Consider the following 22,208-nt stretch of genomic DNA (forward strand, 5'->3'; position numbering starts at 1 on the left):
TTGATGTTTCAAGCGGAACAACAAAACCTTGCTAAAATCGGTTCATTGTCTGTCTAACTGTCTTTTTTTTTTAAGGAGGTGGAAATCTCCAAAAGACTCTGCTGCCATAATTGATCTCCCCATGCTTTTTCTCCAGCCACTCCCTGATGAAAGGGATCAACCTGTAAGTCCAATGATCCTTTTCTGATTGGTCCCATTGCTATTACCATCTGCTTATCTCTCCCTTTCGGCCTTTTCTATCTGCGATAAAGGGGAGGTCGACCTGTTATAATATATGTTCATCATCGTTTGCCAGAATGTCAATCAGCATCATTCCCGAGACTGCGAACGCCGCATGATCTGACGGCCCTGAAAGCAGAGAACACACCCTTAGGGTTGTTCTTTTGTGGACCACGCTCAGTTTATATGCGTTGCCTAAAGGATGCTGTTTCCTAAACTGGGACTGCATGAAACAAAATGGAACTTACCACACTAGCTTAGAACAGCACCAATTGCTTTGTTTGAGTACAATTCAGCATCTTCGAGATGTTTTGCAACCACAACCAGTGCTATGTCGCCGGCGTAATCTACCACCGTGATCTCCTCCGGAGCTCTAAGGCTAAGTACACCATTATACATGATGTTCCACAATAGTGGGCCAAGTACTCAGCCCCATTCCAATTGGTCGAATTGAATGCATTTTTCACGTCTAGGGTCACCGCCACGGAATGCCGATTTCTTCGACACATTATCAGAAGTCCTAATCGTTTTGTTTCTCCCACTTCCTTTCATCCTTTGTGGCGACTTGAATCTTCCTATGTTCTCCTAGCCAACTACCCTCGGCCATCCCTCCTTCCCGTCCTCCAATTTAACCTTTCTAGAAACCACATAGATCGCAGTCTTGACCTTGTCCTCTCTAACTCCTGTGTGTTGCCTTTACCAATCCCTTCATGCCTACTCTTACGTTGCCCCTGACGCCCATCATTCTGCTTTCGAGCTCTCGATGCTCTGATATCCCGACTCCACTCCCCTGTCGCGTCCAAGCCTACCAAGTTTAATTTTCGGAAGGCGAGCTTCGAAGGTCTGAACTCAGCCCTGGCGGCAATCAACTGGGTTACCTTCCTCTCTTCATTATCGTGTGACTAAGCATTCAACACTTTCTATACCACTTTATTTGGTCTTCGTTCGTGTTACGTCCCCTTCTCTCATAGGTGCTTGCGCTCTTATCCTGTTCAGTTCACCATTGAAACCCATAAAAAACTTCGTCAAAAACACACTGCGAGGAAGAAGTTTCCTGTTTTCTAGAACCTATGCTTACTTAGTTTTTTTCAAAACTCTGCGTTCCTCGGTCAAATCCTTAATAGAAACGAATAGCTGACCAGTGTTTAAGACTCCCTGAAGCGCGGAAATTTCAAACATTCTGGCCCTGCATTCGCAACTCCCACTGTCTTGCTCAGCTATTCCCTCCGTCTATTAAATTCTCTGGCTCCTCAACTAATTCCCCCAACTATTTTGTGATTTACTCTGCCAATGCGTTTCCTCAATCTATGTTCCCTCTCCTTCCTCCTCGCCCCTCCCGCTAGTATATGTATTCTGCCCCGCATCGCCCACCTTGTCGAGTACTTCATTGGCAAACTTGTCGCCAATGTCGGCCGTGGCTACGATAGTCTTCCAAACCTCTTTTTTGCTTAACTGGTCGGTGTGTAACTGTAACTGTGATTGTTCTGCCCTTGAAAATGTGCAGCGTAAAATGCGGTTTCCTCCTCTTTAAGAAAAACTTCCCTCGTGTGGACTACCCCTCCCGTCTCCGCTTTCTGAACCACCCCTTCCTATAATAACGTAGATCCTATCTGGATTTATGCACATTTTTAAGGTTTTGTGTGAAACAAAACCTTATTAGAATCGATTCGATGTCTGTCTGTCTATCTGTCTGACTGTCTTTTTTTTTGAGGAAGTGGAAATCTTCAAAAGACACTGGTCTGGACACGCCACCTCCGACTCCCCCCAAGCCCCGTGGAACCACCGTACGGTATTACATCACGGGGCGGAGTCGCCTCATTTTAGCTTGGTCTCCTTTCGTCTCTACGCGGCGTATGGAACCGCGCTTTTCTAGTCTCCTCTGTCTTTCGCAGTTTGCTCTGGATAGATAGACCATTTGGTTCATCGCATCCCAGTCTTCCTGACATACTAACATTCTTCGCACCAGATTCTCTGGTACGAGCACCTCTCCTAGAGTCTCCTCTAGGTTCATCCTTTCCTCCACAAACTTTGGACAGGGGAAGAATACATGCTCTGGGTCCTCTGGGACTCCATTGCAGTTTGGACAATTGGGTGAGGTATCTAGTTTAAACCTGAACACGTACTGGTGATATCCTCCATGCCCGTGAGAAACTGGGTAAGATTATAATTAATCTCACCGTGTCGTCTCTCCAACCACTCCTTGATAACAGGGGAGAGCCTGTGTGTCCACCGACCCTTTCCGGAGCGTTCCCAATGCTCTCGCCATCTATTTAGAGATCTCTTTCGGCGTTCTTCGTCTGCGATAACGGAGAGATAAACTTCGCATTGTATATATTCGTCATCTCATCTGCCAAGATATCAATGGGCATCAAACCGTCTTTTTTTATTTTTTTCAGTTCTAGGTTTAGTTCGCGTGTTGTTTATTTCGATAGGTGCGCGCGAATCTCCATGTTTGATTTATTTTTCAGGACACGTGAATTTTGTGCAATGACACGCAGGACATTGAAGTGCTCAAAGGAACCACCTTCCCAGAATTCCGAGCCTGGCTAGCACCAACACATGACTGAACCAGGCCCTTTGTTTCGGTACCTATTTATATCACACACGTTGATCAGTAAAACAGCTGAAAATCCACTCATGAGCTGAACGTTTTGTGAAACATGTTCTCAAAGCCTATCAAAATAAGACTTGTGTGAGCGTAGCAGCTATAGGTGTTCACGCCGCCTACCGTAATTAACACAAAGCTGGGTCTTGCAATCTCGTTCGGCTTGACCACGAGACGCTCATGTTGTAGATCCACCAGTCTAAACCGTGATCCATACATCACTGCAAAAATTTCTATAAGGTCCACTTCAGAAGAGACTTAGGAATGCAAACCCTGAGGGACTGTCAAAAGATTGGCACTAGGAGTAATGGAGCTGTCATTTAAACCCTAGTCAAATTAGGCCCGAGGTCAACAAATAAAGGTACGTTCTGAGAAGTAGTCAAGGGGCTTCTGGGAGAGGAAGAATTAGTTTCTAGCCTGGAACCCACGTGTTCTCTGGAAATCTCAGATCTTGCCTGCCTCACAGAAAAGAACGAGAGAGAACAGGTCATCAAACGCGAATGTCCGGAGGTAATCAATGTCCGCATTGGTATCAAGTCTGCGAACTCCCGAGACCACAAAAATCGCTAGAAGTTGGAGAGCAATACGCGATGAAAGCGTGTAGGATACGAATTTAGGCCGCCCCACCCAAAGGTTACCGATGTTTGGATTATGGACCTTGACAGAAGGGCGACATGCTGTAAATGCGGTCAGGCAGGCCATAAAGCGAACACCTGCAACGAAAAGGAGAGTTACGTCCCATGCAGGGACCTTAGCGCGTCGGATGAGAACTGGAGACAGCTAGGACGCGGAATGCAATTGCTCACAAGCTGCTAGCGCAGTTAGTTGCGGAGAACAAAGCTAATTCGATGCTCATCAGTGAGCAGTACCAAACCAAAGACTCAACTTCATGGCTCCCTGACATATCAGCTACCGCTGCCATCTAGGTTCGGGATGGCACTCAGCATATGGTTTGTCTGGATTCGGTGTTTAGGGGTATGGTTTTCACTGTCCAGCTAACACCGAATGAGGCCGCCGGACTTTCGACACAGACTTGATGCTCTGGAGGACGCTATCCTGGGCACAGAGGGCGGCTGCTGGTTGGGGGTGACTTCAGTGCTAGGGCACTTGAATGGAGCATGCCTTACTCAGACTCCAAAGGTTTGTCGAAACTCTTGGAACAGGTGGGGCCACGCCCCTGCAGAGTACTCCTGGGGTGGTGGCGCTGCAACTGACACTGTCGTAAATTTAGTTATTAACCTGATAATGACGGCCTAAAGAACTTCCATACCCAGGGGGGCATCGGTACGTGGTAAACCACCTATGTATTGGTGGACGACGGAAATTGCATCCCACAAGGAGTATCACATCCTCCGCCGCTTGACACAACGTGTAAACGACCGGGAGGAGGTAAATACAATAATGACAGTATAGATCAGTCAAAAGGAGACTCCGTAGCGCAATAAACAGGAGCAAGGCTCACTGTTCGCAGGACCTGGCCAGCGAGGTAAATGGGGACCTGTGGGAACTCGATTACATACTGGTAACCCAAAAAATCAGGGCTCTGCGAAAACCTTGCATATGGAACGCATTGTACGGATATTATTCCCTGCGTACCCCGTACGGGATGATGACGTCCACTTTTCTCTATAAAAGACTTGGAATAGGCAGTCCTCTCTTTAAAAAACAAGAAGGCGTCAGGACCGGATGGTATCCCAGCAGAGGTGTACAAACTGGTGTTTCAACATCGGTCAGACCTACTGCTTGGCGCATTCAACGCTCACCTGAAAGGGGGCGCTTTCCCTTTTCATTGAAAGGCGGCGACACTCGCGCTGATTAGCAAAGGGAAAGGCGACATACCGCCCAGCTCATCAGAATTAGACTTGCTGAAGCGATACGCGCTGCCGGAGACTTATCCTCACGTTAGTTTTAGAGCAGGGAGATCCATATTTGATACTGTCATTCAAGTCGTGAATGCTGTTCGTCGAACGGAGGTACATAGCCCCCGAACTTGTCGGGTTGTGCTCCTCGTAACGCTTGACGTCAGAAACGCCTTTAATTCCATAAGATGGAAAGCCATTCTAAGCACAATAGACAACACTTCCCACGTGACAAACTATTTCTTATGGATATTGAGGGACTATCTGGGGAACCGCTCCCTGATCTATGAAACGCTAGAGGATCAGAGGAGGATAGAGGTCATGTCGGTGGTAGCGCAGGGATGCATCCAAGGGCCGGACCTCTGGAACGATAGTCTGCTTGAACTCCAAAAGAGTCGCGCTTGGTCGGTTATGCAGATGGTGTCAAACAGGCGCAAAACAGACTTGGCATATTGGTGCGACGGATAAGAAGACGGAGCACTGGAAAAAAACCAAAATAGTCATCCTGACTGAAAATAGAATTTCGATCCTGCGTCCCATATCGTTCGGCGAGACGATAATCGAGTCAAAACCAAGGGTAAAGTATCTTGGACTGACTGTTGACTCGAAGATGAGGTTTTTTGAACAAATCAAGGCAGCAGCGAACAATGCTGCAGCTGGAATTTCGTCGTTAAGTAGGCAAATATTGAGGATTCCACGTCTAACAGGCGACGTCTCCTGATGAGTTCAACGCAGTCTGTCCTACTCTACGGCGCAGGGGTATGGGCTGATGCTCTTGGCAAGGAGGTCTCGCGCAAGTTCAGAGACGGGGAGCTTTGCGGGTGGCGTCTGCGTACCGCACTGTCTCTGAACCGGCGGTGATGGTGATCGCGGGAGTGATCCCTGTTGCCCTTCTTGCTAAGAATGTGATTGCTCGTAAAGAACGGCAACGCACCCTAGATGAGTGGCAACTCTCTTGCCAAATGAAACTAGAGGCAGATGGACTGCGCGGGTCATTGTCAACTTAGGTGTGTGGCTGAGTCGGAAGTATGGTGAGACTGACTATTTCCTTCTAGTTCTTAAATGGGCATGGAGGTTTTCAGGCCCACTTGCACAGGATTGGAAAAGCTCGATCTCTCCTGATTGTGCGTTTCACAATAGGGTTCTGGACGATGCACATCAGACCTTTTTTTCTTATGGAAGGTGGGCTGGGGTTCGTCAGCAGCTCTATTTAAACACAGAGGATCTCTCCCCAGAAAACATTGTCGAGGAGATGCTGAAGAGCGCTGACTGGTGAAGCCGTGTTGCGCATTATAATCGGATCCTTCTCGTGGCAAAGAAGATAGAGCTCGACCGGTGGAGGAGCCAGATGGTAGGGGGTCTCTTGAACTGACAGTTCCCTTCCTCCCGTTGGTAAAGGAATAGACTGATTTGAAGGCAGGGCAAGGCGGGAGAGTTCGGGGGCTAGTTCGAAGTAATATGACAAACGGCTCTAGGCTACCTCTCTGGCGATGGGGAGGTGTTAAATTGGTAGCCCGACGACGCACCGTTGCGAGAGTCCAACACTCTGTGCATGCCCTTTCCCTCCCCGTCAGGTTTACTGGCCGAAGTCATCTGTAAATACTAATAGCTTTAATAAGGGTGGTTGGTTACGTGACCGCTTGATATACAATTTTAAAAAAGCGTGTCTGTGCTTGGAAATTCAATCAGAATTTTATGTCGGAATTTAATTTTAGTTTAGAATTTCCATTTGTAAGTAACATTTCCACTATGTGTTCAGTTTCATTACCCAAATAAGCATTGTTAGAAACTCCATTTTGATATAATGATTTTTGCACAGATTTTTACACAATTCTCGGTGTATTGCACCCCCACCATTCACGCTAATCAGTCCAAGGGTTTTGATTTATTTATATTAACTTCATTTTTTATCACAGTTCATTCCAACTGTTCAATTGAAGTTAACAAATGGGAAATTTGCAAATCACATTTTCCTCACAGTTCCTGGCCTTTATTAAAAAATTTCAATCCTTAATTTGGAACTCTCATTTTGTTTTAACATTTGTAGATAAAGTTGAAGTTCTGGGTCTTGCTGGTGGCAATAATCTAAATAACTTTCTTCTTCAGGGGAATCAAACGTGTACACTCTGGGTAACATTGGAGCTCATCGTATTGTCAGCACAAAATTACCGTCCGTTGGAAGTACCCGTGAGGCCATGACTGCTACCGGGAATACCACAACTCGTTTGCTAGGAACATTCCAAAAGGTGGACTATATTTTCATTGTCGGGGTAGCTGGTGGTGTTCCTCACTATACCGATTATAAGAGACACGTCCGATTGGGTGATGTAGTTATCGCCAGTAGTGAGAAGTCAAGGAATATCATTAATGGGTAAGTAACTGTCGAATTTTTATTATCTAAGGATTAGGACCAAGTGTTATCTAGCGTTTGTATTAAAAAACCTAAAAATGTCTCTCTTCAATTTTAGAAATGCCAACCGTAAGAATGGTCCATACATCTATGTCTATGGAAACGGCGAAGAAATCCAAACTTACTACCCCAAGAACGATTGTCTACAGAGTTTGGCGGAAAGTTTGCGGGCCGATCCACAAGGGAAGAAACCATGGGAACACTATTTGAAGGAAGGCCTTTTGCATCTCCAAAACCGAACGGAGACCATATTTGATCGCCCTGCACCCAACACCGACAAACTCTACATGAACATCGGTAACCACGAAGTTATAGAAGTTGCCCATCCCCAACCTACCGATGCAGTTGATGGCATTCCGGCCACTCGAATCCACTTAGGCCCCATTGGATCTGGTCGGGATTTGATTCGATCCGACAACCTCAGAACTGAGTTTGCCAAGAAGCACAACCTTCTGGCTACCGACGTGGAAATGAGCTCCGTTTTAGACAGTGTCATTGGCAATTGCAGAGACAGTTTCATACTTGTGAAAGGTAAGTGTCGCTTTCACTTCATCTAAACAGTTTCCAGTGAGGTCCTTAAACATTAACTTCTTCACCTCATCCTTCCAGGCATATCAGACTACAAAGATGGCACAACAACGAAAAAATGGCAAAACTTCGCATCGCTGGCAGCAGCCGCAGTCATGAAGAGTATAATATGCGCAATGGATGCACCAACAAACGTTTAAGCCTGAACAGCTGAACCATTTTGAATAGATTAGGATTTATAGTGACTTTAATTCTTAGGAAATTCGACCATAATTTGTAATCAAACTTTTTACTCTCGCAATAAGGTTTACTGCACACATGGACGTTGCATTTTTCTAAATGAAATGAATTGTTGAAACACTTTAGCCGAATTATGAAAAAAAATACGTATAAGAGGAGAATACACGATGTATTTATTAAAATGATTAAGATTGCAAGGATGCATTCAGCTGTTGAGGCGGCTGGTCCCGAATTATACCATAATATTTACATTTTCGCATTTTTATCCAAAACTGAATTAATGCTTTATAGAATAGTCTTTAAGTTTTCTGTATATAATTGACTTTAATATTTTTATGAAATAACAGAATTTGTTTATATTATTTATATAATAAATTAGACTTTACCAATTTACTGATTTTATTAGTTTCCATGTGGTGTAGGTCCCAGGACCAAACGTGGATTGGCACCCACTATGAAGCATAAAACCTGGGAACGCCTGTTAACCATTTATTATATTGTTGATCAAAGGGTAGTATAGGTCCAAAACGTGGATGAGTACCCATGATGAAGCATAAAACCTGGAAAACGCCTGCTAAACCAACACCAACAATTCTGCTACCAAACCCTATCTCTACCTACACGTGCTGACCGCTGGGCGCTCTTCCTTAACGAAAAGCTGCAGCCGGAGAAGGATGAAGGCGAGTTTCCCGCGCCTAAAAATGGGACAAATTGTACCAACTGGTCCTCCAGGTTGGGGGTTGGGTAGGGCTGACAACCCTTCACGGAAAACAACTTGTTACGAAGCCACAACAGGAGCCTCGGACTGGATGGATTTTACAACGACGAACCCGGCAACGACAACGGAATAACGATTTGCGCATTTTCTCATGGAACGTGCGCTCCCTGTACAAAGATAAAGCTGCCAAGCAGCTAGTCGATACCCTGCCCCAGTATAGGGCTGATGTGACAGCGTTACAGGAGATGCGTTGGATAGGGATCGGTTTCCTGGAGAAGAGCCGCTACACCATATGTTATAGTGTCCATCCATGTGCTCGGAGTAGGTTTCTTAGTCAGCCAAAAAATGAAACCTGCTGTTATCGGCTTTAAAAACATAATTGAACGGCTATGCACTCTGCGCTTGCGAGGCAAGTTTAGAAATATAAGCCTCATTAACGTTCACGCCACTACAGAGGAGACTGCAGAGTCGGATATTTCTACGAGATAGTAGAACGAACCCTCGAAGCCTGTCCCAGATATGATATCAAAATCATACTTGGGGATTTTAACAGCCAAGTAGGAAGGAGGCCGTATTCAGGCGATACGTTGGCTTCCATACCTTATATCAAAATACAAATGATAATGGACTGTGAATTATTCAATTAGAAGTACCACACGAAATGGTTGTTGGAAGTACCTGGCTTGGGCGGAAAGCGGTCCACAAGCAAACATGGGCCTCTCCAGACGGGACCACTTTCACCTAAGTTGACCACCTGTTGATTGAACGCCGCCACCTTGCCCGCCGCCTTGATGAGCATCAGAACATATAGGGGGGCCAATATAGGCTCGGATCACTATCTCGTTGACGTAGCGCTCCGAGCGTGAACAATATCACCACCCAGAATCCCCTCTGACAATCAGATGACAGTTAACACTGAAGCCATCCACAACACAGCCCTCTCCAACACCTGCCGCAATAACGGCACTCAACAGAGATTCTGGAGATGAAACATCAACAAACGATCTTTACAATCACTTGAAGAAATACGGTCACAAACATACTTGGCCCCAGCCACAAAAAGAGTCGGAACGGTTGGTTTGAGACTTATCACGAACTCCGTCGAACGGAGAAGCTTCACAGACGGAAAAGAAGCAGATCTGTGAACTCGAAAAGTACGGGGAGCAACCGCACCAGGCGCACAAGTTTTACCAATAAGTCAGCAGGATGAAGCCTTACACACCTCGTGGCTCATCGTGCCGAGACAAAGAGGGAAATCTGATTTCCGACAGAATGGGCATATTGGAGCGATGGGTTAAGTACTTTGATGAGCTACTGAACAACCAGACATTCGGCGAGTTGTAGGTCCCGCCAACTCAAGACGACGGACAAATACTGCCACCACCAAGTATAGAAGAAACAGTCCATGCAATCCACGGCCTTAAAGACCATAAGTCGCCAGGAGTCGATGGAATTGTAGCCGAATTGGTTAAACATGGAGGCGACCAACTACACCAAGTGGTTGATTAACTGATGCTCAAATTGTGGGACAGCGAATCAACGCCTGGCGACTGGCAACGAGACACTTTTTGTCTCATACATAAAAAAGGAGATATCAGGCAGTGCAGCAATTATAAAGATATCACGTTGCTGAGTACCATCTATAAGATTATAGAATTTTATTTATTCTGGGGTAGCAAACACGTGTTTCGAACACAAAATGTGTGCTTCTTCAGTGCTTATTTTGTAATGATTTGTTTTACTTAACTCTAAGCCTTATATAATATTTCTAGATTTTCTGCGACGTCTAGTTTGTGGACTTTATAAATTTTTTGTATAATATAAACGTTGTCCCATGAAATGTTACGGCTGCCGGCTTAACATGCCGTAGTGGGTTTTTTATTGCTAGTTCTGCTTCTTTAGTTTGTTCCTCGAATCGTGTTTTTACCAATCGCTTAGTTTGCCCTATATATATACTGGTGCATAGATCCCGCTCTCTTCCTTCTTGGATTTTGCGTCCTTTACGCTCCTAAGTCGCGTTTTAAGTTGTGCATATCTACCTGTTGGGGCAGCCTCTATTTTAAACGCTTTAAGCGCATTACTAATCCTAGGCCACAACGAGGTGTATGTAATATTCGATCTCACTGTTGTCTTATCATTGATGCCTGACAACGACGTCAATTGTTTCCTGTTATTGTTAGCCGGTTCTTCGTTATTATAGCGTCTACAATGTCAGTGTCTTTTATATAAGCCAATTCTTTGATATATCTCGATCTGGTTAGGGGGATGTTTAGCATTCTATGCACCATGCTGTGGAAGACCGCGAATTTATGGTGGTTGTGAGCTTCCTGAATATATCGAACTCGAGGTCTTCCCTGTGTCTGATTATATTGATGTCCAGGAATGGTATTTCTCCCATTTGTTCAATCTCCATAGTGAATATAATATTTTTATGGAGCTGGTTGATTTTTTCTAACAATCCATTCAACAGCGATTTATCCACGATGGCCAGTACATCATCAACATATCTAACCCAAAAAGTGGGCATTATTCCACGCTGTTCCATTAGTTCCTCTATACCTGCCATAAACACTTCGCTTAGTAGAGGGGAAAGTGGGTTACCCATTGCCGTGCCTGTGATGGTGTTGTAGTATTCATTCCGGGAGGTGAAATAGTTTTAACTCATATATAGGTGCTAGCTTTGTATATTGGCGATTCTCCCTCTTTTCCTTGATTGAGGTGCGGTGTTTGTTGAGCCAAACGAAACTAGAATTTTATCTGGCCTAATTTTAGTATCCTTCAGCTTCTTGACCACTTGAAAGCTGTTTTTTACGGCATATTTGCTACGTTAGTCATCGATAGCGTTGACTTCCTGTAGTAACCATTTGGCAATATTGTAGGTAGGGGAATTAGTGTCCGCGATAATTTCTCATGTTTCGTTCCCATTCTTATGTACCTTGGGTTGTATTCTGAACCTAGTCAAAGAGAACACATTCCCTTAGTGTTTTCTTCACTCTTTTGATTAACTCTGGTAGAGAATTTGTTCTTAGTTTGAAGAAGTGGCCATTATTTAGTTTCTGGAGTGCCAAGTCTTCGTAGCTCCTTCGGTTTAGTATCTGCTTTTAGGTATAAAACTGGTTTCTGATTTAATTTTTTAATGATGCGCTCTTCCTTGTTGTGTTGTTTATTTGTCCCTTTGCTGTATTGGTGAATAATATTTTTAACGAGAGTCCTTACCTTCTCTCGATCATCCTTTTCCCTCAACGTCTATAATCGTATCTTCGACGTTCATCTTCAAGTCCGGTGTCGCGTAGTTCAATCCTTTATTCAGTACCACCAATTCGTCATCCGTAAAAACTTCCAACGATTTGTTAACTAGGTAGCAAACACGTATTTCGGACACAACATGTGTCCTTCTTCAGTGCTTATTTTGTAATTACATAAGTTAAAAAATAAGCACTAAAGAAAGACACGTTGTGACCGAAACACGTGTTTGCTACGTCAAAATAAATAAAATTATATAGTTAAATTGGAAACCTTTCCTTTTAATAGTTTTATTTAAAAAGAACTATAGTAAACTAAGGAACTATTTTTATAAAACTTAAAACTTAACATCTATAAAATACTCTCCGCTATCTTGCTAGGTCGGATAGCCCCATACGCCCAGAACATCATTGGTCCATACCAAAGAGCACAAGGCTGTCGTACGGAAGGTCGCGGTTCAAATTCAAATCTCACTGGTGGCAGTGGGATTTGTATCGTGATTTGACATCGTATACCAATCGACTCAGCTGTAAATGAGTACCTGAGTCAAATCAGGGTAATAATTTCGGTCGAGCGCAATGCTGACCACATTGCCTCCTACAGTGTACTGAAGTCTACCAATCCGGCCTTGAATAAAGTGCTCTAACACACTTCCATCCGATTCGAGACTTCGCGTCTCCATTAAAGTAGTTTACCCCGGGTTAGTTTAGTTTTATTGAATATTGAATCAAGACACGTGATAAAATCTTTGTGACAGGGAGCTAATATTTGAGAACTAAGAACTCCGGGCCTAATCTCGCCGAACTGTCAACATTCGGGTTAGCTCCAGCGCGTGCCGGCCGGTTCCATATATTATCTCAGGCAAGCGGTGTTGACGACTGGCAAACCTTAGGGGAGTTGAAACCCAACTGACCTTATGGCAGGCTCTGTCCTCGAACAATATTCCACCAATGACGGGGCTGTGAAAGTTGCAGAAATCCACAAACCTCTAACCACAATTTCACTTTTACCATCCCTTGAATCGCGTTTAATTGTTCCTAGAAAACATCATTTTCCACTATATGGGAAGTTTCCACTGGTGCATAGCATTGTACAATTGTGATGATCCTTAATCTGGACCGGAATCTTGCAGATATAAGTCTGTCAGAAACGGGCTCCCAGGTCAACAGACTGCGCCTTGCGGTAGCCGCCAGAAGCAACCCCACATCGGATTCGCGTCTGCTACCATTTGGCTTTTTAGAGTACAAAGGCACATTCCCGCCATAGGTAGTACTCTTCGGAGACCCATTATCTTATTTCGCTTAGGCCCAGAATATTCAGCTTATATCATTGGAATTCCCACTCAAGCCGGAGAAAGCGAGAATTTTGAGGATTTTGGTTTGGATGGGACGTTTTTAGCTATCCTCGTATTCCCCTAACTTGGTGCTTTCAGATTACCATCTGTTCACTTCCCTGAAGATGAACATGGGTGGAAGAAGAATTCCAACGACCGAAGAAGTTAAGGAGAATATTAAGAAGTAAGCGAAGAAGCTGGTGGAAATCTTTTTCGAGGAAGCATTGAAAAATTGATCCCACGCCTCACCACCTACATCGAAATGAATGGCGACTACGCTGAAAAATAAGGTACCCATGTGTAAATGTAGAGGATGGTGGAAAAAATCTTCCAGTTCGGAATCAAGGCCCATCTCATGCATCTTTTTCATTTTTGCTGTAACTGAAACAATACATGCGAGAGTATTTATAAAAATTATATTCTAGTTGGATGCATTCGAATGGAGTCCGTAGCATTTCGTGACGGTAGATAAAAAACAGATAAAAGTTTTACAATAGTATTCACACCCTCTGATCGTTTGATTAGTTAGTTTCGCTAGCATGAAAGCTAACTGCAAGCGAGATCTATTCTATTAGGCAATAATTACAACAAAAACCTAAATTATCCAGAATCGCATGAACCGAATTTCATACAGAATCGAAACTTGTTGATCCACGAAAATATAATTTATTGATAAGATAAGACTGGATATTTACCAAAATCATCGATAATGCTAACTAAAGGCAATAATGATTGAAGCCAAGGCCGTGCGTATAGAAAAAGATGGTTTTGAGGGTTCAATTCTCCCCCCTTCTCCATTGGGTCTTCAGGGCGGCGATTTCGATAAAATAATAATTATTAAATCCAATTTAAATAATTTCAAATGTTGAGACGAGAATTTGAGAGATTTTTGTGTGTGAGCATTTATTAAAAATGTTCAGCGAAAAAGATGCTTGTAAAATTCTTGCACACAGTCTAAACAAGCATGCCTGAACAGTCAAAACTGACAAACTAACTGCATCCCATCCACGTTACGGCCGCCGGTCAAATGCGGGCTCTTCAGACGTAACCAACAGACCGAACTGAACGTGGGTGTCGGGCTTAAGGGTTGAGAGACAGCACCCTCGACAGAATTCTACCAAGCTACTTCACGGGAACGAGACGACAGCTAGCGCGCACGGTTGTTGGCAGTCAACAGATCATGGTAGAGCAATTGAACCCAGCGCACGAGTTCTTCTGGCACGAAGTGTTGTCGTAAAGCATACCAGATGAGTTCGTGTGGTACACGGTCAAACGCTTTCTCTAGATCCAGAAAGGCAATGTAAAGAGGGCGATGCTTCTCACGGTGTTTCTCCATGAGTAACCGCGCAGCGTGTATTGCGTCAGTAGTTCCGCAGTTCTTGACAAATCCGGCTTGATTCACGGTTGTTTCAACGATTTCGCGAATACGGTTGTCAAGAATGCGTTCAAAAATCTTCATGGTAAGGGAAAGTAACCGGATCGGACGGTAATTTGAACATTCTGCTGGGCTACCTTTCTTTTTCCATATTGGAACAGTGGTACTTTCTTGCCAGTCAGATGGTGTTCTTCCTTCCTGAATAACCCGGTTAAAGAATTCACTGAGCCACAGTGTTGGGTCCCAGCTCTTCGCTTTCCAGAGCTCAGATGCGATGTCGTCAGGTCTTGTTGCTTTCCTCGATTTCATTTGTTTTATTGCCTCCTCGACTTCAGTTGCGCTGACTGGTGGAGCTACTCCAAATGTCGGCAATGATTGTGGAAGTGGAGGATGAGCAAATTCTTCAGTTGAAATCTATATAATTTCTGATTTTTGGAGGAATCTGGGGAAAAACTTTAAACGCTTATATCTCCGTTAATATTGAGAATTTCGCAAAAAGGAGCTTAATTTGTGATCACTACTATTGGTAGAGGGTCTGAGCTTCAAAATGGTATACAGGTTGTGGGGTCTAGGTGCCAGGAAAATTTCTGATTTTTGGAGGAATCTGGGGAAAAACTTTAAACGCTTATATCTCCGTTAATATTGAGAATTTCGCAAAAAGGAGCTTAATTTGTGATCACTACTATTGGTAGAGGGTCTGAGCTTCAAAATGGTATACAGGTTGTGGGGTCTAGGTGCCAGGAAAATTTCTGATTTTTGGAGGAATCTGGGGAAAAACTTTAAACGCTTATATCTCCGTTAATATTGAGAATTTCGCAAAAAGGAGCTTAATTTGTGATCACTACTATTGGTAGAGGGTCTGAGCTTCAAAATGGTATACAGGTTGTGGGGTCTAGGTGCCAGGAAAATTTCTGATTTTTGGAGGAATCTGGGGAAAAACTTTAAACGCTTATATCTCCGTTAATATTGAGAATTTCGCAAAAAGGAGCTTAATTTGTGATCACTACTATTGGTAGAGGGTCTGAGCTTCAAAATGGTATACAGGTTGTGGGGTCTAGGTGCCAGGAAAATTTCTGATTTTTGGAGGAATCTGGGGAAAAACTTTAAACGCTTATATCTCCGTTAATATTGAGAATTTCGCAAAAAGGAGCTTAATTTGTGATCACTACTATTGGTAGAGGGTCTGAGCTTCAAAATGGTATACAGGTTGTGGGGTCTAGGTGCCAGGAAAATTTCTGATTTTTGGAGGAATCTGGGGAAAAACTTTAAACGCTTATATCTCCGTTAATATTGAGAATTTCGCAAAAAGGAGCTTAATTTGTGATCACTACTATTGGTAGAGGGTCTGAGCTTCAAAATGGTATACAGGTTGTGGGGTCTAGGTGCCAGGAAAATTTCTGATTTTTGGAGGAATCTGGGGAAAAACTTTAAACGCTTATATCTCCGTTAATATTGAGAATTTCGCAAAAAGGAGCTTAATTTGTGATCACTACTATTGGTAGAGGGTCTGAGCTTCAAAATGGTATACAGGTTGTGGGGTCTAGGTGCCAGGAAAATTTCTGATTTTTGGAGGAATCTGGGGAAAAACTTTAAACGCTTATATCTCCGTTAATATTGAGAATTTCGCAAAAAGGAGCTTAATTTGTGATCACTACTATTGGTAGAGGGTCTGAGCTTCAAAATGGTATACAGGTTGTGGGGTCTAGGTGCCAGGAAAATTTCTGATTTTTGGAGGAATCTGGGGAAAAACTTTAAACGCTTATATCTCCGTTAATATTGAGAATTTCGCAAAAAGGAGCTTAATTTGGGATCACTACTATTGGTAGAGGGTCTGAGCTTCAAAATGGTATACAGGTTGTGGGGTCTAGGTGCCAGGAAAATTTCTGATTTTTGGAGGAATCTGGGGAAAAACTTTAAACGCTTATATCTCCGTTAATATTGAGAATTTCGCAAAAAGGAGCTTAATTTGGGATCACTACTATTGGTAGAGGGTCTGAGCTTCAAAATGGTATACAGGTTGTGGGGTCTAGGTGCCAGGAAAATTTCTGATTTTTGGAGGAATCTGGGGAAAAACTTTAAACGCTTATATCTCCGTTAATATTGAGAATTTCGCAAAAAGGAGCTTAATTTGGGATCACTACTATTGGTAGAGGGTCTGAGCTTCAAAATGGTATACAGGTTGTGGGGTCTAGGTGCCAGGAAAATTTCTGATTTTTGGAGGAATCTGGGGAAAAACTTTAAACGCTTATATCTCCGTTAATATTGAGAATTTCGCAAAAAGGAGCTTAATTTGTGATCACTACTATTGGTAGAGGGTCTGAGCTTCAAAATGGTATACAGGTTGTGGGGTCTAGGTGCCAGGAAAATTTCTGATTTTTGGAGGAATCTGGGGAAAAACTTTAAACGCTTATATCTCCGTTAATATTGAGAATTTCGCAAAAAGGAGCTTAATTTGTGATCACTACTATTGGTAGAGGGTCTGAGCTTCAAAATGGTATACAGGTTGTGGGGTCTAGGTGCCAGGAAAATTTCTGATTTTTGGAGGAATCTGGGGAAAAACTTTAAACGCTTATATCTCCGTTAATATTGAGAATTTCGCAAAAAGGAGCTTAATTTGGGATCACTACTATTGGTAGAGGGTCTGAGCTTCAAAATGGTATACAGGTTGTGGGGTCTAGGTGCCAGGAAAATTTCTGATTTTTGGAGGAATCTGGGGAAAAACTTTAAACGCTTATATCTCCGTTAATATTGAGAATTTCGCAAAAAGGAGCTTAATTTGTGATCACTACTATTGGTAGAGGGTCTGAGCTTCAAAATGGTATACAGGTTGTGGGGTCTAGGTGCCAGGAAAATTTCTGATTTTTGGAGGAATCTGGGGAAAAACTTTAAACGCTTATATCTCCGTTAATATTGAGAATTTCGCAAAAAGGAGCTTAATTTGGGATCACTACTATTGGTAGAGGGTCTGAGCTTCAAAATGGTATACAGGTTGTGGGGTCTAGGTGCCAGGAAAATTTCTGATTTTTGGAGGAATCTGGGGAAAAACTTTAAACGCTTATATCTCCGTTAATATTGAGAATTTCGCAAAAAGGAGCTTAATTTGTGATCACTACTATTGGTAGAGGGTCTGAGCTTCAAAATGGTATACAGGTTGTGGGGTCTAGGTGCCAGGAAAATTTCTGATTTTTGGAGGAATCTGGGGAAAAACTTTAAACGCTTATATCTCCGTTAATATTGAGAATTTCGCAAAAAGGAGCTTAATTTGTGATCACTACTATTGGTAGAGGGTCTGAGCTTCAAAATGGTATACAGGTTGTGGGGTCTAGGTGCCAGGAAAATTTCTGATTTTTGGAGGAATCTGGGGAAAAACTTTAAACGCTTATATCTCCGTTAATATTGAGAATTTCGCAAAAAGGAGCTTAATTTGTGATCACTACTATTGGTAGAGGGTCTGAGCTTCAAAATGGTATACAGGTTGTGGGGTCTAGGTGCCAGGAAAATTTCTGATTTTTGGAGGAATCTGGGGAAAAACTTTAAACGCTTATATCTCCGTTAATATTGAGAATTTCGCAAAAAGGAGCTTAATTTGTGATCACTACTATTGGTAGAGGGTCTGAGCTTCAAAATGGTATACAGGTTGTGGGGTCTAGGTGCCAGGAAAATTTCTGATTTTTGGAGGAATCTGGGGAAAAACTTTAAACGCTTATATCTCCGTTAATATTGAGAATTTCGCAAAAAGGAGCTTAATTTGTGATCACTACTATTGGTAGAGGGTCTGAGCTTCAAAATGGTATACAGGTTGTGGGGTCTAGGTGCCAGGAAAATTTCTGATTTTTGGAGGAATCTGGGGAAAAACTTTAAACGCTTATATCTCCGTTAATATTGAGAATTTCGCAAAAAGGAGCTTAATTTGTGATCACTACTATTGGTAGAGGGTCTGAGCTTCAAAATGGTATACAGGTTGTGGGGTCTAGGTGCCAGGAAAATTTCTGATTTTTGGAGGAATCTGGGGAAAAACTTTAAACGCTTATATCTCCGTTAATATTGAGAATTTCGCAAAAAGGAGCTTAATTTGTGATCACTACTATTGGTAGAGGGTCTGAGCTTCAAAATGGTATACAGGTTGTGGGGTCTAGGTGCCAGGAAAATTTCTGATTTTTGGAGGAATCTGGGGAAAAACTTTAAACGCTTATATCTCCGTTAATATTGAGAATTTCGCAAAAAGGAGCTTAATTTGTGATCACTACTATTGGTAGAGGGTCTGAGCTTCAAAATGGTATACAGGTTGTGGGGTCTAGGTGCCAGGAAAATTTCTGATTTTTGGAGGAATCTGGGGAAAAACTTTAAACGCTTATATCTCCGTTAATATTGAGAATTTCGCAAAAAGGAGCTTAATTTGGGATCACTACTATTGGTAGAGGGTCTGAGCTTCAAAATGGTATACAGGTTGTGGGGTCTAGGTGCCAGGAAAATTTCTGATTTTTGGAGGAATCTGGGGAAAAACTTTAAACGCTTATATCTCCGTTAATATTGAGAATTTCGCAAAAAGGAGCTTAATTTGGGATCACTACTATTGGTAGAGGGTCTGAGCTTCAAAATGGTATACAGGTTGTGGGGTCTAGGTGCCAGGAAAATTTCTGATTTTTGGAGGAATCTGGGGAAAAACTTTAAACGCTTATATCTCCGTTAATATTGAGAATTTCGCAAAAAGGAGCTTAATTTGTGATCACTACTATTGGTAGAGGGTCTGAGCTTCAAAATGGTATACAGGTTGTGGGGTCTAGGTGCCAGGAAAATTTCTGATTTTTGGAGGAATCTGGGGAAAAACTTTAAACGCTTATATCTCCGTTAATATTGAGAATTTCGCAAAAAGGAGCTTAATTTGTGATCACTACTATTGGTAGAGGGTCTGAGCTTCAAAATGGTATACAGGTTGTGGGGTCTAGGTGCCAGGAAAATTTCTGATTTTTGGAGGAATCTGGGGAAAAACTTTAAACGCTTATATCTCCGTTAATATTGAGAATTTCGCAAAAAGGAGCTTAATTTGGGATCACTACTATTGGTAGAGGGTCTGAGCTTCAAAATGGTATACAGGTTGTGGGGTCTAGGTGCCAGGAAAATTTCTGATTTTTGGAGGAATCTGGGGAAAAACTTTAAACGCTTATATCTCCGTTAATATTGAGAATTTCGCAAAAAGGAGCTTAATTTGTGATCACTACTATTGGTAGAGGGTCTGAGCTTCAAAATGGTATACAGGTTGTGGGGTCTAGGTGCCAGGAAAATTTCTGATTTTTGGAGGAATCTGGGGAAAAACTTTAAACGCTTATATCTCCGTTAATATTGAGAATTTCGCAAAAAGGAGCTTAATTTGTGATCACTACTATTGGTAGAGGGTCTGAGCTTCAAAATGGTATACAGGTTGTGGGGTCTAGGTGCCAGGAAAATTTCTGATTTTTGGAGGAATCTGGGGAAAAACTTTAAACGCTTATATCTCCGTTAATATTGAGAATTTCGCAAAAAGGAGCTTAATTTGTGATCACTACTATTGGTAGAGGGTCTGAGCTTCAAAATGGTATACAGGTTGTGGGGTCTAGGTGCCAGGAAAATTTCTGATTTTTGGAGGAATCTGGGGAAAAACTTTAAACGCTTATATCTCCGTTAATATTGAGAATTTCGCAAAAAGGAGCTTAATTTGTGATCACTACTATTGGTAGAGGGTCTGAGCTTCAAAATGGTATACAGGTTGTGGGGTCTAGGTGCCAGGAAAATTTCTGATTTTTGGAGGAATCTGGGGAAAAACTTTAAACGCTTATATCTCCGTTAATATTGAGAATTTCGCAAAAAGGAGCTTAATTTGTGATCACTACTATTGGTAGAGGGTCTGAGCTTCAAAATGGTATACAGGTTGTGGGGTCTAGGTGCCAGGAAAATTTCTGATTTTTGGAGGAATCTGGGGAAAAACTTTAAACGCTTATATCTCCGTTAATATTGAGAATTTCGCAAAAAGGAGCTTAATTTGTGATCACTACTATTGGTAGAGGGTCTGAGCTTCAAAATGGTATACAGGTTGTGGGGTCTAGGTGCCAGGAAAATTTCTGATTTTTGGAGGAATCTGGGGAAAAACTTTAAACGCTTATATCTCCGTTAATATTGAGAATTTCGCAAAAAGGAGCTTAATTTGTGATCACTACTATTGGTAGAGGGTCTGAGCTTCAAAATGGTATACAGGTTGTGGGGTCTAGGTGCCAGGAAAATTTCTGATTTTTGGAGGAATCTGGGGAAAAACTTTAAACGCTTATATCTCCGTTAATATTGAGAATTTCGCAAAAAGGAGCTTAATTTGTGATCACTACTATTGGTAGAGGGTCTGAGCTTCAAAATGGTATACAGGTTGTGGGGTCTAGGTGCCAGGAAAATTTCTGATTTTTGGAGGAATCTGGGGAAAAACTTTAAACGCTTATATCTCCGTTAATATTGAGAATTTCGCAAAAAGGAGCTTAATTTGTGATCACTACTATTGGTAGAGGGTCTGAGCTTCAAAATGGTATACAGGTTGTGGGGTCTAGGTGCCAGGAAAATTTCTGATTTTTGGAGGAATCTGGGGAAAAACTTTAAACGCTTATATCTCCGTTAATATTGAGAATTTCGCAAAAAGGAGCTTAATTTGGGATCACTACTATTGGTAGAGGGTCTGAGCTTCAAAATGGTATACAGGTTGTGGGGTCTAGGTGCCAGGAAAATTTCTGATTTTTGGAGGAATCTGGGGAAAAACTTTAAACGCTTATATCTCCGTTAATATTGAGAATTTCGCAAAAAGGAGCTTAATTTGGGATCACTACTATTGGTAGAGGGTCTGAGCTTCAAAATGGTATACAGGTTGTGGGGTCTAGGTGCCAGGAAAATTTCTGATTTTTGGAGGAATCTGGGGAAAAACTTTAAACGCTTATATCTCCGTTAATATTGAGAATTTCGCAAAAAGGAGCTTAATTTGGGATCACTACTATTGGTAGAGGGTCTGAGCTTCAAAATGGTATACAGGTTGTGGGGTCTAGGTGCCAGGAAAATTTCTGATTTTTGGAGGAATCTGGGGAAAAACTTTAAACGCTTATATCTCCGTTAATATTGAGAATTTCGCAAAAAGGAGCTTAATTTGGGATCACTACTATTGGTAGAGGGTCTGAGCTTCAAAATGGTATACAGGTTGTGGGGTCTAGGTGCCAGGAAAATTTCTGATTTTTGGAGGAATCTGGGGAAAAACTTTAAACGCTTATATCTCCGTTAATATTGAGAATTTCGCAAAAAGGAGCTTAATTTGTGATCACTACTATTGGTAGAGGGTCTGAGCTTCAAAATGGTATACAGGTTGTGGGGTCTAGGTGCCAGGAAAATTTCTGATTTTTGGAGGAATCTGGGGAAAAACTTTAAACGCTTATATCTCCGTTAATATTGAGAATTTCGCAAAAAGGAGCTTAATTTGTGATCACTACTATTGGTAGAGGGTCTGAGCTTCAAAATGGTATACAGGTTGTGGGGTCTAGGTGCCAGGAAAATTTCTGATTTTTGGAGGAATCTGGGGAAAAACTTTAAACGCTTATATCTCCGTTAATATTGAGAATTTCGCAAAAAGGAGCTTAATTTGTGATCACTACTATTGGTAGAGGGTCTGAGCTTCAAAATG

General features: G+C 42.3%; 1 protein-coding gene across 4 annotated transcripts in view; it reads left to right on the plus strand.

Moving 5' to 3' along the window:
* Positions 1-8,252, plus strand: part of LOC119656799 — a 113,710-nt gene extending 105,458 nt beyond the window's left edge. For all 4 annotated transcript variants that reach the window (XM_038063406.1, XM_038063408.1, XM_038063407.1 and 1 more), the window contains 3 exons: positions 6,790-7,054; positions 7,152-7,624; positions 7,703-8,252. In XM_038063406.1, the coding sequence (XP_037919334.1) occupies positions 6,790-7,054; positions 7,152-7,624; positions 7,703-7,821 (857 nt within the window). In that variant the 3' untranslated portion in view covers positions 7,822-8,252. The remainder of the gene's footprint in view (positions 1-6,789; positions 7,055-7,151; positions 7,625-7,702) is intronic.
* Positions 8,253-22,208: the final 13,956 nt, after the last annotated feature.

The sequence above is a fragment of the Hermetia illucens genome, chromosome 5, assembly GCF_905115235.1.
Source record: "Hermetia illucens chromosome 5, iHerIll2.2.curated.20191125, whole genome shotgun sequence".
NCBI lineage: Eukaryota > Metazoa > Arthropoda > Insecta > Diptera > Stratiomyidae > Hermetia > Hermetia illucens.